This window comes from Prionailurus viverrinus, chromosome C2, assembly GCF_022837055.1.
Source record: "Prionailurus viverrinus isolate Anna chromosome C2, UM_Priviv_1.0, whole genome shotgun sequence".
In the NCBI taxonomy this organism is placed as follows: Eukaryota; Metazoa; Chordata; class Mammalia; order Carnivora; family Felidae; genus Prionailurus; species Prionailurus viverrinus.
In genome coordinates this window covers 151,421,022-151,439,104 of record NC_062569.1, presented here as the reverse complement: position 1 = coordinate 151,439,104, position 18,083 = coordinate 151,421,022, and the positions used below count along the sequence as shown (strand labels likewise).

The 18,083-nt window shown below is 46.0% G+C and overlaps 1 protein-coding gene across 1 annotated transcript; it reads right to left on the bottom strand.

Annotated features, from left to right (window-relative positions):
* Positions 1-508: 508 nt before the first annotated feature.
* On the bottom strand, positions 509-12,387 carry RIPPLY3 (ripply transcriptional repressor 3). Its single transcript, XM_047873943.1, has 4 exons — positions 12,197-12,387; positions 11,041-11,107; positions 5,273-5,340; positions 509-1,444 (listed from the first exon to the last, which is right to left on the bottom strand). Exons 1-4 carry the CDS (start codon positions 12,298-12,300, stop codon positions 1,120-1,122), a joined length of 564 nt encoding a protein of 187 aa, XP_047729899.1. The 5' UTR covers positions 12,301-12,387; the 3' UTR covers positions 509-1,119.
* Positions 12,388-18,083: the final 5,696 nt, after the last annotated feature.

Genomic DNA, 18,083 nt, shown 5'->3' with positions numbered 1-18,083 from the left:
GTGTAGAGATTACTTAAAAAAAAAAAAACAGGGGCGCCTGGGTGGCTCAGTCGGTTAAGCGTCCAACTTCAGCTCAGGTCACGATCTCGCGGTCCGTGAGTTTGAGCCCCATGTCGGGCTCTGGGCTGATGGCTCAGAGCCTGGAGCCAGCTTCCAATTCTGTGTCTCCCTCTCTCTCTGCCCCTCCCCCGTTCATGCTCTGTCTCTCTCTGTCTCAAAAATAAATAAACGTTAAAAAAAATTAAAAAAAAATAAAAATAAAAATAAACAATATAAATAAATAAAATTATTTTACACAAAAAAGGTGATTATCAAACATTTTTCTTTCAAAATATTTATTTCAAGTATAAATTTATATAATGTACTATATATAGGAAAACAACCACATGTAAGATAGTTAAGTGATAAACTTGTGGAGTGCACTCATTTAATCATCAAAATATTAAAAAAATGGAAATAATTTTATATTAGATAATTTGATTGAAAACAGTGTTATTCTATTCAAGTAATAAGCCCAAACCAGTCCCCAACTAAGAATTAAAGCTCTTCTCTCCATTTATTCATACACTCAGCCCTTAGACAAGAATCATAAATTTTTATCCAGAATTGTCCCCTAAAAATCCACATTTAAAATTTCTGTTACTCTTATGGAAATTATTCAGTTTTATTTATTTTTCATAAATATTTTGCCAGTAAGCAAATACGTCAACCCTGGGACAATAGCTCCACCATTTTTACAAAAGTAGAAATCGCTAAATAAAGAGTCCGAGGTTACGTGAGAGGCACAGGTGGGGTCATAACCTATACTGGAATAATCTGTCACTTGATGGCACAGTGACAATGGTAAATGGTGCTTTGAAAGTTGGTCCCAACTAATAACAACCCATGTCAACACAAACCTTCTCCTGGTCCTGGAATCCTTTCTCAACAGTGTGCATGAGTGCCCTGAAGAGAATCACCAGGAGAAGGAAAAGTTAAAAGCTAAGTTCTGGCTGTGAGTGGCGTCCTGGCCAGAGGTAGTCCCCGACCCCCAAACACCAAGGGAAATGCAAGGTGTCCTGGCACGGCTGTCCCCAGGAGTGCGTGTGAGCCAGGTCTGGCGTGGGAGAGGGACCCCATTTATTTGGGTGAGGAACACTCTGTGCTCCCCTGAGAGTCACCATGAGGGAGTAGACCCTTACCACTGAGGCCACCGTGTCCTACAGACCTCTGTCCCAGGTTTGTGAGCTGGCCCTTGCCCTTCCCTCCTGGGCCATTCTCTGCCTGACCTTCTGTCTCCTGGCACCGAAGTTCGGAAGGCTGGGTTTCTTCTTCTTGTTCTTCATCGTCTGAATCGGATTCATCGTTGTAGAAGTGGATTGTGGCTTGCACCGGGAAGCTGGCCAGCACTTTTTCCCCAGAACTCTGCAGATACTCTTGGCGCTTTGAAATGGGTAAATAAAGTCTAATATTTAAGAAAAAAATACACCATTAATCACCCCGAAACAATGCTGAACTCCATCGAGAGGGTCCTCTTCCCTAAAAGCAGCTAACTCCCAATCTCCCTCTCTGATCTTGCCTTCACTGTGCCTGGAGTGTTTTCTTTTCTTTCTTTTCTTTCCTTTTTTAATTTTTCTTTTCTTTCTTTCTTTCTTTCTTTCTTTCTTTCTTTCTTTCATGTTTATTTATTTTTGAGAGAGAGAGAGAGACAGATTGTGACCTGGGGAGGGGCAGAGAGAGGCAGAGACACAGAATCCAATGCAGGCTCCAGGCCCTGAGCTGTCAGCAGAGAGCCTGACGCGAGGCTTGAACTTAGGAGCCATGAAACCATGAGCTGAGGCCGAAGTCGGACGCTTAACCAACTGAGCCACCTAGGCACCCCGAGGTGTGTTTTCTAAGTCACCAGAACACAAGACTGTGGGCAGGTGGAGAGAGCTGGTGAGGAACCCTACACCGGTTCAGAAATGAGCTAAAACGTGAGTGAGCAAATCAATTTAGACCAACACAGGAAAAAGGGTCTGCTTCCGTGAAGGTAAGAGGGAATTAAAACACCAAGTTTCGGGGCGCCTGGGTGGTGCAGTCGGTTAAGTGTCCGACTTCAGCCAGGTCACGATCTTGCGGTCTGTGAGTTCGAGCCCCACGTCAGGCTCTGGGCTGATGGCTCAGAGCCTGGAGCCTGTTTCCGATTCTGTGTCTCCCTCTCTCTCTGCCCCTCCCCTGTTCATGCTCTGTCTCTCTCTGTCCCAAAAATAAATAAACGTTGAAAAAAAAATTTTTTTTTTAAATTAAAAAAAAAAAATAAAACACCAAGTTTCAAGATGAAGAGTCTCACTCTGATCGAATGGAGAACTTGATTTATCCTGGAGAATATATGTCCTGTTTAGGTTAGGTCCCACTCTCCCTAACACCCCTGAGCATGGGGAACATTGTAGCCCTTTGGGCCCTGGAGGAAACTTGACCCTGAGGCCCCAGTCTAGAGAAGCAGCTAATCTTTCTGGACGTTGCTCTAGAAAAGTGATAGGGGTGGGTTCCTCACTTTGCCAGTACAGAAGATGGTAACCCTGGTTATTTGTCTAGTCTAAAGAATAGGAAGAAAGAAAAGAAGGAAGGAAGGGAAATAACCTAAATATATAAATTTGGAACCTCTAAATCCAGGTTTTATAGAATTCAGGATTCCAGTTACACATGGGAAGTATTTAAAATACCCCTCACTCTCCCCATAATCCTTAATTTATTGGCGTTTTCCCCTGAGGTCTCCTGAGGAACTGAGAGGGATTATCAACTGATCACTATTTAGTTGCAAAGCTGATTTATTTTTTTATATTTTTAAGTAATTTCTACACCCAGCATGGGACTCGAACCTACAACCCCGAGATCAAGAGTCACACACTCTACCGGCTGAGCCAGCCAGGCGCCCCTGTAGAGCTGATTTCCATTTCCCTCTTTTTGGATGGAGGAGAAAAGAGCGGAAACACCCTGCTATAAATAATGTGTGACAGTTCTGAACGTCCCAAGATTTCTGATAAGCCAGGGATTCTCAGCCTCCAGGGGACATGTGGCAACGTCTGGAGACCTTTCTGGTTGCCACAACTGAGGAGAAGCTATTAGCATGTGGTGGGCAGAGGCCAGTGATTCCACTGAACATTGCATCATGCCCACAACAGCCCCTTACAACAAACAATCATCCAGCTCAAAGTTCAATAGTGCTGGGGTTGAGGAACTCTGCAACAAACAGAAGAAAAAAATATATATATATACATGTATATATGTATACATATATGTATATATATACTTTATACATATATACATATATGTATATATATACTTTATACATATATACATATATGTATATATATACTTTAAATATATATATTTCTATATTATATAAATACAAGTAATGTTATATAAAAATATAAATTTAAATATAAAATATAAAAATGTAACATATTTCTATATTGTATAAAATATAAATAACATAAATTCTATATTATATAAAATGTATAAATAAAATATAAACTACAAACATAGTTTAGGGTTTGGCCATATTTTCTTTTACAAATTTTTTTAATGTTTGTTTATTTTTGAGAGAGAGAGAGTAAGCAGGGGAGGGGCAGAGAGAGAGGGAGACAAAGAATCTGAAGCAGGCTCCAGGCTCTGAGCTGTGAGCACAGAGCCTGACATGGGGCTCGAACTCACGAACTGTCAGATCATGACCTGAGCCGAAATCAGCGCTTAACTGACTGAACCACCCAGGTGCCCCCAGGGTTTGGCCATATTAAAAGTTAGCTGTAATGCTGAAGTAATTGCAGGGGAATGTGAATTAGTAGGATATCTGGAATTGCTTTAAAATATTCTGACAACAATTAAAAAAATAGGTTGGAAAAGGTGATAAACACCATCAGGTCTGAAGACGGCTGATAATTATTGAGGCTGGTGACAGGCATGTGGGTCCCTGTACCGTTCTCTCCACTTTTGTCTGTGTTTGAAATTTTCTGTAATAAAAAGATAAAATTGTGCAGTTTGTAACGCATGCCTCACCAGTCACTGCATATTCAATGAAACAAAAATTGGGGAGCAGCCCCAGAGCGTCCGCGGCCGGCAGGTCCACGGGTGGGTTGTGCAGGTGGACGCTCACAGGGCAAGAGAGGGGGTGGCAGGTTCATCCCCCATGCACATTGGGATCACCTGGGAGACCGTAAGAATACAGACACCTAGGCCTCTCCCAGAACAAATGAGTCAACACTCCCAGGGGAGCCCCCCAGCGTCTGTATTTTTAAAGCTTCCCCAGTCCCGTGGGGAATAAAGACCACAGGTGTAAGGGACACTAGGAAAGCTTCCCTTTTCCAGAAATCACTCTTCGACCAGTCTGAAGGTCTTTCAAGTGCATCTCTAGCAGTTAGTATCTCTGGGTTTTACTAGAGCTTTCAGTTTTCCAGGATAACCAGGGTAAAAATACTTTCATGAGGAGTAGCACAGACTAGATTCATTCTGCTGCAGGAAATGAGAGATGGGGAGAGAAAGAGACAGAGAAACAGATAAAAAAATCCTGAGCATGAGCCACCCGCCTAAAATGGATGAAATGTAAGAGGGATACAGTAGTGAGGGTCCTGATCCCCACCAGGAAGGACCATGGGAGCACAGAGAGGCCGGAGAAGCCAACGGTGGGAGAACCCTCCAACCAATCCCTTGTTCGGTCACACACATATTTTCAAGGTCTACTTTGCTCTAGACAATATGCTAACTTATATTCTGGGAAAGAAATAGAAATGTACTTAAGTACTTAAGTAAATAAGCAGATACACATATACAATTCATATCCAATTAAATTTAACACAAGACAGGAGCACCTGGGTGGCTCAGTCGGTTAAGCATCTGACTTCAGCTCAGATCATGATCTCACGGTTGGTTGATTCGAGCCCGAATCATCTCTGAGGTCAGCACAAAGCCCACTTGGGATCCTCTGGCCCCCTCTCTCTCTGCCCCTCCCCTTCCCCAAAATAAATATAAACATTAAAAAAATTTAACACAAGACATAATATGTAATGAGAGGTATAAACAAAAGACATAAAGGAAAGAGGTCAATCCAATTTGCAACTGGAACACTGAATGAATGAATGAATTCCAGAAATCCAACAAAATATCCTTGAAGTTCCTTTGGGTAAGAACTAAATACAGAAGACTATACTGAATTATTTTCCACTTTGTTGAGAATGTACACAGGTGAGGACACTAAAGTATACTTATGCTTCTATTAAAAAGAAAGAACATATTTCTTGCTGTGAAGTCATGTTACCTTACAGGATGCTGAAACCCAAAGGCACCCTTTGATCCCGGAGTTTGCCGGTCATCACCAGGTTCAAGCTGCAAAGACAGACACATCAAACACAGATATAGTCTGTCTGAAGTAGCATCCTGAAATTCTAAAAAAATATAATCTAAGTGGTCTGCCCTTCTTAGTATCAATACCAATTTTAGAGCCAATGTAAACACCTTAACAGTATTTGTGGGTTTTTAAAATTTTTAATGTTTATTTTTGAGAGAGAGAGAGAGAGAGAGAGAGAGAGAGAGAGACAGTGTGAGTGGGGGACGGGCAGAGAGAGAGGGAGACACAGAATCCGAAGCAGGCTCCGGGCTCCCAGCTGTCAGCCCAGAGCCCAATGCGGGGCTTGAACCCACGAACTGTGAGATCATGACCTGAGCTGAAATCAGATGCTTAATCGACTGAGCCCCCCAGGTGCCCCTCATCCTCCTTATTCTTAAGGGGAACATGGATCGAGTTCTCAATCTTTTTTTAAAAAATTTTTTAAATGTTTTATTTATTTTTGAGAGAGAGAGTGTGAACAGGGGAGCGGCAGAGAGAGAGGGAGACACAGAATCCAAAGCAGGCTCCAGGCTCCGAGATGTCAGCACAGAGCCCAACACAGGGCTCAATCTTGTGAACCGTGAGATCATGACCTGAGCCAAAGTTGGACGCTTAACGTTTAACCACCCAGGTGCCCCAACACCTTAACAGTATTTGATAAGTCTCTCTTCCTCTTCCTGTTGACAGTGATGTCTTGGGGACTGTGAGGGATTCAAAGATGGAAAGAGGAGTCCGTCTGACACAGTCCTTCAGTTCAGGGTTTTTTTTTTTTTTTCTTTGAGAGAGAGAGAGAGAGAGAGAGAGAGAGAGAGAGAGAGAATCTCAAGCAGGCTCCATGCCCAGTGTGTTGCCTGATGCGGGGCTCAATCCCACAACCCTGGGATCATGACCTGAGCCGAATTCAAGAGTCAGATGCTTAACCAACTGAGCCACCCAGGTGCCTCTTCTTGTCTTTGAATCACCTGTTTGCCTACGTTCTCTCTGGATGGTCTTTTCCTGTTGATTTGAAACCTGAGCCACCCACACGCCCCCAGTTCAGGCTTTTTAATATAATTGGAAAAGACACACTCACACTGTCAAATAGCCGCACTACAAAGCATCATATAGCAAGATGCCAGCAATTCTAAGTAGGGAGGAGGGAAAGGTTCATGGAAGGCCTGGCAGAGACCTCAGTCGCATTTGAATGTGTGATTCTGAGACCATTCCTGGCAGAGAAGAGCATCAAGTTCTGAGGGGCACAGTTGGGGAAGAGTGAGGAGCCCAGTGTGGAATGAACGAGAAGCTGTGGTAGTAAATGGGCTCCAACAGGAAGCTGAATCCTCATTACAGGACACCTTGAATACCTATTTTTTTTGTTGTTGTTAACATTTATACATTTATGCATTTTTGACAGAGAGAGACAGAGACAAGCAGGGGTGGGGCAGAGACGGGGAAACAGAATCTGAAGCAGGCTCCGGGCTCTGAGCTGTCAGCACAGAGCCCGACGCGGGGCTCAAACTCATGAACCATGAGATCATGACCTGAACCAAAGTCAGACGCTTAATCGACTGAGCCACCCAGGTGCCCCTTGAATACCTATTTTTGAGTCTCAGTTTCATTCTGGAGGCAGCAGTAAAGACCACTGCTGATTTTGAAGTCAGGAGTTCAATAGTCAGACCTGTATTTTAAGGATAACGGTGGCCCCTGGGAGTAGTGCATAGCCTAGGTTGGGGAGGTAAGGGCCCAGAGGCACACAGCAAGAGGTAATAAATATTTGGACAGTGACAGGAAGGGAAAGGAAAGGCAGATTTAAGGGCACTTCAGTAGTATTCAAAAAACCCTGTGACCACCTGAATATCAGGAGTGGAGGAAAGAAAAGCTAGGCTGAGCAACTAAGGACAACATTGATGGAGATAAGACACAAACAGAGAGAGAGAGAGAGAGTGCCAGGCTTGTCCACGCTGTGACCAGAGTAGGTGCTAGTGAGAGAAAGGACAATCACTCTTCCGGTCCGGGGCTGACCCCTTTCTGCCCATTCTGTGAGGTCCTGAATCTCAAAGAATTTGGCCTGAACTGTGGCCAGATTATCTAAGGGGCTGAGAAGGCAGAAATTGCCATTTGATGTTAGAGCTCTGAAAGTTTTAGTTATATGGAAAGCACGAAGTGGGGTGTCTTGGGACAGACCATCCGGGGACAGCTCGAAAGTGAGCTGAAATGGGCTGGGGCCATGGATCAGAAACCCCAGCCCTTGGGTTGCATGGAGCCAGATCGAGAGGGAGACAAAATCTTCTGGAGTGTGATAAGGAAGGAGTCTGAGGACTGTCACCAACGATCATCACATCCTTCCATCCTGCAGTGATATGTGTGGTCTTTGTGAGCAAACGTCATTTTATACATACATATATATGTACATACATATACATTATATGTGCATACATACATATAAATGTGTGTGTATATATACACACACATATATGTATATTTATATTTTTTAATGTTTATTTATTTTTGAGAGAGAGAGCGAGAGAGTGCGCATGAGTGAGGGAGGGGCAGAGAGAGAGGGAGAGAGAAGATCCAAAGTGGACTGAGCCCGACATGGGGCTCGAACTCACAGACTGTGAGATCATGACCTAAGTTGAAGTTGGACGCTCAACCGACTGAGCCACCGAGGCACCCCAAACGTCATTATGTTTTACCAACCATATTTCTTTCCAATATGCTGAGCTAAGTTAGGGAAAGAAAATGAGGCTCTTTGAGCATGACCTTCTCCAACATGAAGTTCACTTTTTGAGGACTCCAGAGAATCGTGTCTGTGTCAAGCTTTATTTGTCTTTACAGAATATCTCTAAATGCTCACTCCACCACAGGAAGCAATCCTGGGCTGTCAGAGGTGATTTTCTATCCGGTGATGGCTGCGTCTAATACAACAGTGCACACACTTTGGTGGCACCAAAAGGCAGTGTTAGTACAGAGAAACAGCTTCCTTTAAAGCAAGTAATTCTAGGGGCACCTGGGTGGCTCAGTTGGTTAAGCATCCGACTTTGGCTCGGGCCATGATCTCTCGGCTTGTGGGTTCCAGCCCTGCGTCTGCTTCAGATTCTGCGTCTCTGGAGCTCTCTCTCTCTGCCCCTCCCCCACTCAAGTTCTTTCTCTCTCTCTCAAAAATAAATGTGGAAAAAATTTTTCAAACAGAATAAACTGAGTAATTCTAACCAGACTCTGAAACATTCAATACACCTTTAAAAACTGTAAAACTTTACCCACAAACATACACAGCTTTAAAAACTTTATGCCAGGGGGTCTGGGTAGCTCAGTCCGTTGAGCACCCGACTCTTGATGTCGGCTTAGGTCATGACCCCAGGATCAGGGGATCAAGCCCCTTGTCAGGCTCTGCACTGAGCGTGGAGCCTGCTTAAGATTCTCTCTCTCTCTCTCTCTCTCTCTCTCTCTCTCTCTCTCCCCCACCTCCCTCTGCCCCCGACTCATGCTCTCTCTCTAAAAAAAAAAAAAAAGAACAAAAACTAAATAAATAAAAATAAAAACTTTATGTCACAAATACACTCTAATTAAAGATCCTTTTCTGATGACAGAAGTGTCTAAACATTCATATTTTGATGATGCAAGGGGAACAGAAATGCGTACAGAGTAAGTATGTCAATGTGTGTGTCCTTAAGAGTAAGAGAAGAGATACAAGCAGAGACTTTCATGAGGGTCTCCCCCTCTCCTCCCCATGCAGCCTCTGACTCCAACAAAGTGCAAGTGCGGGGAAACCTGTGAGATGGGAGGATGGGCCCATCTCCTTTTAGGGAATCACCTCCCTTGCAAGGTCGACAAGTGGCAAGGAGAGAAATGCAACAGAGGTCAACGAAGGATTAGGCTGTCGTTCATTTTCCCCAGGCAGGAGAGGCAGACGGCCCCCAAGGAGAGGGAGGGATACCAAATGGGTGAGGGTGAGTCCACGGCTCAGGGCACAGGGCCTCCAATCCAGCCCTACAATTTCTCCAGAAATACACAACAGGGCCCGGGAGCCAAGGAGTTCTCCCGCGTCGTCGGGAGAGGGCGCTGTTGAGCAAGAAGCGGTCCCTCCCGGTGCCGGGCGGCGCTCACCTGGCCCTGGCTCCCGCTGACTTCGCCCCGCCAAGTGGGCTCTACAAAGAGCTGTCCAGGCGTGCAGGGCGGCGTGCGCTGCAGCCCCCACAGAGCACCTCCCCGCCAAATCCATAGACACAACTGTTTTATCCAGTGTGCCATGCTAGCGATCAACTAGAAAGTTGCTACACCTTAACAATTTTCTCACAAATAGCCTTCTCGTCATCATAGGAAAAAATCCACCTGCCTTGCGTTAATAAATGTGCTACAGTATTTTTATTCTTGCAACAACCGCTCCACATGCATTTCATTTAACAAAAAAAAAAAAATCGCACAATTGTAAACTATATTTTCTCCCTCTCCCAAGCACCTCTTAAATCTTATATTTAAGAACAAACTTAAGCTTGGATGCAAAATACGAAATTATTTTCCATTATTTAGATATTGCATGTGTTTAAGACTAATTTCGGCTACAAAATCATTAATTTGATATAGATTGTATTTTTTTCATTCTTTAAATAATAGCAACTGAATTAAAAACTTCCATTATCCAGGCTAATTTAATAAAGTAGTCTGGATATCAAAATACAGTCCAAGGTCAGCTTTCCCGCACCTGAATTTCTTATCATATTACAAATAACTGCACACATAACATATACCACATGTTACGTAAATTAAATACACGGTCCTTCCCAGCCTGATTAGCTCTTCAGCATTATAAAAGTCATCAACTTACATTTTAAGATTTTAAAAAGGAAAGGTAAATTCTATGAAAGCAAGCCATTACTTCAGTAAGTATAAAGCCATTTAGTTACCAGTGCAGGAAACAAAAGAATAGTGGTGGAGATTAATCTTTACCCACAAAGCCCTCAGCCTGAGTGTATTTGCTCAGACAACATGAATTACCCCAGGAGTGCTTGCAGACTGGGCAAAAGTCCTTCAGAAAGGGCCAGATGGTGGGCTTTTAACAGCAACTTCTGGGCACCCCAGACTGGTCTCTGCCCTTATTTGCACTGTGGTACCAGCCCAGCAGTAATGGCACCCTCAGCTTTTCTCTAAGGAGAGGGGAGGCAGCCAGAGACAGCCAACCCCTCCTCTCTCTACCCGCTGGCTTGCAAGGGGGAAAAACAACATAAAAGAAATCTCCCTTTCTTTCTCTCAGAATGCCCTTGAAAGAACTAGGCCATAGCTAGGCTTTGCTTTTCAAGAAAGAAGCAAGCAGGGGCGCCGGGGTGACTCAGTCGGCTAAGTGTCCGACTTTAGGTCACAATCTCATGGTTTGTGGGTTCGAGTCCCACATCCGGCTCTGTGATGGGAGCCTGGAGCCTGCTTCTGATTCTGTGTCTCCCTCTCTCTCTCCCCCTCCCCCACTCATGCTCTGTCTCCATCTTGCTCTCAAAAAATGAATCAAGATTCAAAAGAAGACAGAGAGAGAGAAGCAAGCAGGAGCCCAATCTGTGCATGTGACTCAGGTCTGATTAACAGCAGCCTCACCCAGGCTCCCAATCCCAAACCCATAGGCACTTCTGTATTAGACCACGGAGAGAGGGACAGGCCTTCATGGTCATTTTTGAGTTGGTGCCACTTTCTGGCTGAACTGTTGGATACCACAATGCCCCCCTTAACCTTACCGGGTTTCCAGCTGCGGGCAGCTCAGTTTCTTGGGGTGTCAGGATCCAAGGTCTCCATGGCGTGGGGCTGGAAAGGCAGGGACCAGAGATGAACCCCAGCATTTTCTGCTCTTTCAAAATTATGTCATAAGGGGCACCTGGGGGGCTCAGTCAGTTAAGCATCCAACTCGATCTCAGCTCAGGTCACGATCTCATGGTTGTGAGATTGAGACCCATGTGGGGCTCTGCCATGACCATGCAGAGCCTGCTTGGGATTCTCTCTCTTTCCCTCTCAAAACAAATAAACTTAAAAAATATCGTAAGAGTTATCATTCTTATCAATTCTAATGTTTGCCTGAGAAAGGGTCACTGGATACCCCAGAAAGTTCTCTCAAGTTCTCAGTCTGTGGATAAACCAGTACCATTGGGGGTGGGGGTGGGGTCTCTCTCTCTCTCTCTTTTTTTTTTTTCCTCCTTGCCACATTATCAGTTCTCTGCCTTCATTGGGTTTTGAGAAGTCCCAAATCTGATGCAATGATCAGAGGACACATTAGCTGAGGGATTTCTCTCCCAGCCTGACTGGATTCTTCCCTTGATTCCCCACTGTAGCTGGCTACTTTGTGGCTCATTAATTTCTACCGCACCCCCCCCCCCCCCCCCCCCCTGCGCTGTCGAAGGATCTTGACTTCGCAGAGACCATTCCACAAGGAATCTAGGATGCAAAAGGGGCAAATGGTTTTCTCCTGTCAGGCTGCCTAGCCACGCAGCCCCTTCCACGCCTCCTTGGCTAATTCTATTTTAACTGTACTACCTTGAAAGGGCTGAGCCCCAAGCACAGGGCCAACCAAACACTGTCACCAAGCCTGTGACAGTCAACGTAAGGGGACCCCTGTTAGGCACGCCGAGAGGCCCCGAGACTTCAACGTTCCCAGCCCAGTGATTTCAGATCTATGAATGGAAGCGTTGGCTCATTTCCTCGCGGGGCGTTCCTGGGCCTCCGCGCTCCGGCGCTGTACCCCGAAACCCGGAGGACTCTGCGTCCCTGACTAAGGTTAAGGGACTTGCCCTGCGTCGCCGTCGGGCTCCGGAGCTCCGCCCGGATTCTGGGGGACTCAGCGGCGCACGGGGCATCCCGCTCTGCGCCCCCCTCACCGTCGCACCGCGGGGACACCCTCACCTCTCCGGCCCGCGCGGCGGCGGTGGCCTCCGGGGACCGTCGGCGGGGCAGTGACAGACGCGCCCCCGCGCCTCCCGGGCTCCGGCCGCCGCCTCGGGTCTCATGGTGCCCGCACAGCCAGCGCCCCTCCGGCGGCGCCAGCGACTCGGCCGCGCCTCTAACCGCTCGGGCGAGGGCGCTCACCTACCAGGGCGCTCGGCGCCAGGTTTAAAAACGGGGGCGGGGCGGGAGGGGACAGGGGAAACCGAGGAGGGGGCGGGGAGGGCGCGGGAGAGGCTCGGGGAGGGGACAGGGAAGGCGGAGAGGGGGAAGGGACCAGAAAAGGTCCCGAAGAGGTGCGGCGCGGGGGTTGGGGGGGGGGGGTGGGATATCCTTGGAGAGGACTCTGGAAGCTGGGGGCAGGGGTGTGGCGGGGACAAAGGAAACCCAGGGAGGGTTGCCAGGGCGGGGGCGAGGCACCCAGGGGAATGGGCGACGGCAAGTGTCTCGGGAAGCGCGGGGAAGAGGACACGTGCGGGGGGGGGGGGGCGTGTATTTCTGCAAGGAAGTCACCCTTATGGGTCAGGGGTGGCGGGACCCTCGCCCGGGGGTGTCCCCCGCCCGCTGCGGGAGGGGAGGGGCCCCTGGCTTCTTCCCGCGGCCCCTGGGGTTCTGGTTGCTGCGGGAACGTCTGGGTCCCCAGATTTCCGCAGAACCTCACGTCCGCCACTTTTAAGCGGCAGGGCGATTTTGGGGGGCGGCTACGGAAGTCTCGGGACCCGCGTGGACCCGCCCTGCCTGCGGTGCTGGAGCGCCCGGGACGCCCCGACGGCGCTGCGAGAACCGGGTGGGGTGGAGACGCGGCGACACTTCCAGGCGGGTGGAAGGCCGCGGAGGGGAGAGCGGGAAGACAGCGCGCTCCCCGCCGTCGCGGGCCTTGCAGAGGAAGGTGGCCCCGCGTGGGGGTGCGTGGGACTTGCCTCCGGTTACCCCGGGGGCCGCGCTTAGAAAGCGCCTGGATGAGCCTGGCCGCTGCCGGACGGTGAGGACACGTCCCCAGGCTGCAGGGCCGGAGCGGGACGCGGGAGCGCGGCCGCCACCGTCACCGGCGCGGGGTCAGGTGGGAGGAATGCTGGTTCATCGGTTGCCCGGGCGACAGAGCACTGAAGGCCGCGGGCCCGGCCTGGGGGCCCCTTGCTTAAATAGCGTCTGCTCCTCGGTGCCCCACTGACTGCGTTTGAGAACTGGAGCTTGCTGCCTGTGATTTAAACTAATGGGGGGTGGGGGGTGGGAAAGCAATGAACTTCAGAGATAAAAATATTTCCGCATTAAAAAAAGTATATATAGGGGCGCCTGGGTGGCTCAGTCGGTTGAGCGGCCGACCTCGGCTCAGGGCATGATCTCGCGGTCCGTGAGTTCGAGCCCCGCGTCGGGCTCTGTGCTGGCAGCTCGGAGCCTGGAGCCTGTTTCGGATTCTGTGTCTCCCTCTCCCTGACCGTCCCTCCCCCATTCATGCTCTGTCCCTCTCTGTCTCAAAAATAAATAAACGTTAAAAAAATTTGTTTTAAAAAAGTATATATATATATATATTTCCATATTTTCTTTCCTTAAAAGCAACAGATTTTCAGGGCTCCAGGGTGGCTGGGTCGGTTCAGCAGCCCCGCTTCGGCTCAGGTCATGATCTGTGGTTGGTGAGTTCAAGCCCCATGTCCGGCTTCGTACTGACCGCTCAGAGCCTGGAAACCGCTCGGGATTCTGTGTCTCCTTCTCTGCTCCTCTCCTGCTCACGCTCTGTCTGTCTGTCTCTCTCTCTTTTAAAAACAAATAAACATTAAAATTTTTTTTTAAAAAGCAACAGATTTTTTGGCAATTATTTGGCAATAATTAAACCTAATGAAAGGCAGAGGGGGGAATTAATAACTAAGCTTACTATATAACATTTCATGCAAACGACTAAAGAGGACCCTGAGTATATAACAGGGGTAGAGGAAATCAAAGAACATTGGCAGACATTACAACAATAAAATGCTTTATTTAACGTTGGGCAACCTTAAAATGGGTGCCTTAAAATGAGTGTCTTTCATATAGCCTGTGGTAATGTAGTCAGGTTACCTTTCTGAGAAAGCATGACAACGTAAATCATGTGCCTTAAAGATGGTCACATCTTAAAGATGGCTCAGTAATTCTCCTTCTGGGTCTATATTAAAGTATATTAGGGGCGCCTGGGTGGTTCAGTCGGTTAAAGGGTTAAAGCTTCTGACTTGAGTCTCTTCTCCGCTTCTCTCTCTGCCCCTCCCCAGCTTGCACACGTGCTGTCTCTCTCTCTCAAAATAAGTAAATAAACATGAAAAAAAATTAAGATATTAATTAACAGATGCTTATGATAGTGTTATTTATAATGTTGAAAATATGTCTAAACATATGGCAATGGCTAAATCAGTGGTGATGGAATATCATGAAGGTAGTAAAAAGGTTTATTGAAGCATGCAACTACGTGGATGGAACTGGAGGGTATTATGCTAAGCGAAATAAGTCAGAGAAAGACAGATTATCATATGTTTTCACTCATATGTGGATCTTGAGAAACTTAACAGAAGACCACGGGGGAGGGGAAGGGGAAAAAATAGTTACAAACAGAGAGGGAGGGAGGCAAACCATAAGACTCTTAAATACAGAGAACAAAGGGAGGGAGGATGGGGGGGTGGAGGTGGGGGAAAGTGGCGGGTGGGCATTGAGGAGGGGACCTGTCGGGATGAGGACGGAGTGTTGTATGGAAGCCAATTTGACAATAATATATATATCTATATTTTAAGTTTATTGAGTTTTGAACAGCACGGAGAGATACATCTGTATAATGTCGAAAGAACAAAATTGGATGAGTAGAACCCAAACCATACAGAGGCTACAAATGACAAAACAGAAGTGGCCACTGACTACTGGGATTACCAAGGATTTAAGACACTTTAAAAAATGTTTTCTAAATTTTATTTAAAAAAAATTTTTTAATGTTTATTCTTGAGAGAGAGCGCAAGAGGAGGAGGGGCAGAGAGAAAGGGAGACACAGAATCGGAAGCAGGCTCCGGGCTCTGAGCTGTCAGCACAGAGTCCGACGTGGGGCTCGAACTCACGAACCGTGAGATCATGATCTGAGCCGAAGTCGGACGCTTAACTGACTGAGCCACCCAGGCACCCCAAAAATGTTTTCTAAATTTTAAGCAATGAGCATATATTTTTGCGTGGGGGTAAAGTACACATAACAATATTTACTGTTTTAATCATTTTCAAATCCAGCCCCTCGGCCTTAAGTGCATTCACACTGGTGCATCCATCAGCATTGTCCATCCCAGAACATTTGCATCATCCCCAAGTGAAACTCTGTCCCATTAAACACGACCTCCCCATCCCCACTGGCAACCACCGTTCTACTTCGTGTCGCTGTGGCTCTGACGATTCCAGGCACCTCATACAATTGGGACCATTTGCTCCTTTTGTGGGGCATGTAATTAATTCATAAACTATCAATTTACTCCTCATCCCAACTCTGCAAATACGCATTATCCTCATCTTACAGATTAAGAAACTGGGGTTCAGAGAGGTTAGGTAACTGGTGTAAAGTCACCATCAGGTTAGAGAACCAGGACTTGTGCTCCTGAGGGCACGTGGGCTTCAGAAACGGAATGCTGCTAAAGTCAGCTTAGAGGACAAGAAGGGGGTGCTCAGTGACTCAGTAGGTTAAGCATCCAATTCTTGGTTTCGGCTCCGGTCATGATGTCATGGTTCATGAATTCGAGCCCCGCGTCGCATCGCATCAGGCTCTGTGCTGACAGGGCAGAGCCTGCTTGAGATCCTCTCTCTCTCTCTCTGCCCCGTCCCTGTTCATGGTCTCTCTCTTTCTCTCTAAATAAATAAATAAACTTAAAAAAAAAAAAAAGGACAAGAAGGACCCAAGACAGCACCCTCACACAGTAAGCACCCTTTTCATGTCTTTTGTTTTGTATTTTTCTTCCTTCTGCTGAGCATATGCAAGACCCCATGTCCTGGCAGAGCAGGGACAATGAGAGCACAGACACAAAGCAGTATTGGATTATAACCCAAAGTATACAATAAATATCAGTGAGTTCATGACGATACCAGTAAATATTGAATGAGGAGAAAAAGCAAATCTCCCTAACAGGAGAGCTCGAAAGGATTTATGCAAATATGCCACCCTCAAACAGGTGGACTATAACTCCACAAACTATAATGAAAATGAATAGCGATGCATGTTTTTGCCAAAAATGTATTTAATGAAAAACCAACTCATTGGCAATACAGAATAAAGGTGGTAGTGGGTTTTGGTTTTTTTTTTTTTTTTTTTTTTAAGTTCTCTTTCTGCAGGTAGCGGAATTAAAATACAGTAACAGGAGGCATCTGGGTGGCTCAGTCGGTTAAGCCTCTGACTTCAGCTCAGGTCATGATCTCATGGTTCATGGGTTTGAGCCCCTCGTCAGGCTCCTGCTTCGGGTTCTGCGTCTCCCTCTCTCTGCCCCTTCCCCTGCTGTGCTCTCTCTCTTGCTCTCTCTCTCAAAAGTAAATAAATAAACATTAAAAATTTTTAAAAAATATATAATAAAAAAATGAAAAAATAAAGTACAGTAACAAATAAACTCCCGTTGAGGTAGTTGGGAATTCAAAGGGCTTTTGTCTTATCAAGTATGTTTCAATTATTCAACTTTTTTTGGGTCCAAGGAAGATGTTTATTATAGAGGAAGTAATTTGCCAAAGGGTATAAAAATCTTAAGAAATTTAATTAGGCCCTTGGTTGATAAACCAGGGGAAATTGCATAACTTCAAGTGTATGAATTCCTGCCTGGGAGGTGATGTGGGAAACAGATAAAATTGAGGCTCTATTTCTTGCTCTGTTCTCTTTAATTAAAAATTCTTTTTTCATTTGCTGACTTTCAGCCGTTGCTTAGAAACAAAGAGTAAAGATGTCAACCCTCAGGGTTTCCGGCTTGCCTAGGAGGAGGATACCAAAAGTCAAAACATCTCAGAGGGCAGAATATTTTTACATAAACAGTGTCGAAGACAAGCAGGGAAATGGGTGTTTCCTCTCCTTGTGTTTAGACCGACCCTGTTTCCTGTTCTCCTCTCCACAAAGTGCTCCGCAACTCCCAAAGCTGATTTAGAAGCTACAAGATGTTGTTATTGCTGTTGCTATTATTTTCTAAGAGATCTTTTGTGTGTGTGTGTGTGTGTGTGTGTGTGTGTGTGTGTGTGACAAAACAAAAAGTATATTTTTTTCCACAGGAATAAGATGCGTTGGGGTATTTTTGTTTTTAAAAATTATTTTTTTATTTTTTTTAAATCATGGTAAGATACAAATAACGTAAAACCTACCATTTATTGTAGTCGACACAATGTTACCTGAGTTACAGGTATACAGCATGGTAATTCACCAACTCTAAGGGATGCTGTGCTCACCACGACTGTAGCTACCCACTGTCCCCACACATCACTATTACAATAGCATTGATTGTATTCCTTTTATTCCTGTGACTTATTTATCCCATAATGGGATGTTTAAGTCTTTTTAAGTGTATAGTTCAGTGTCATGAAGTACATTCACACTGTTGCACCACCATCATCACCATTGTCTCCAGAACTTTTTCATCTTGCCAAATTGAAACTTTGTACCCATTAAACAGTAATTCCCCGTTTCCCTCTCCCTCTGCCCCTGGTACTACTTTCTTTTCTACTTTCTTTTCTATGAATGATTATCTAGATGCATCATATAAGTGGAATCATGCAGTTGTTGTCCTCTTGTTTCACTTTGCTTCAATGTCCTCAAGGTTCATTCATGCTGTAGCAGGTGTCAGAATTTCCTTCCCTTTCAGGGCTGAATAATATTCCATTGTATGGGTAGATC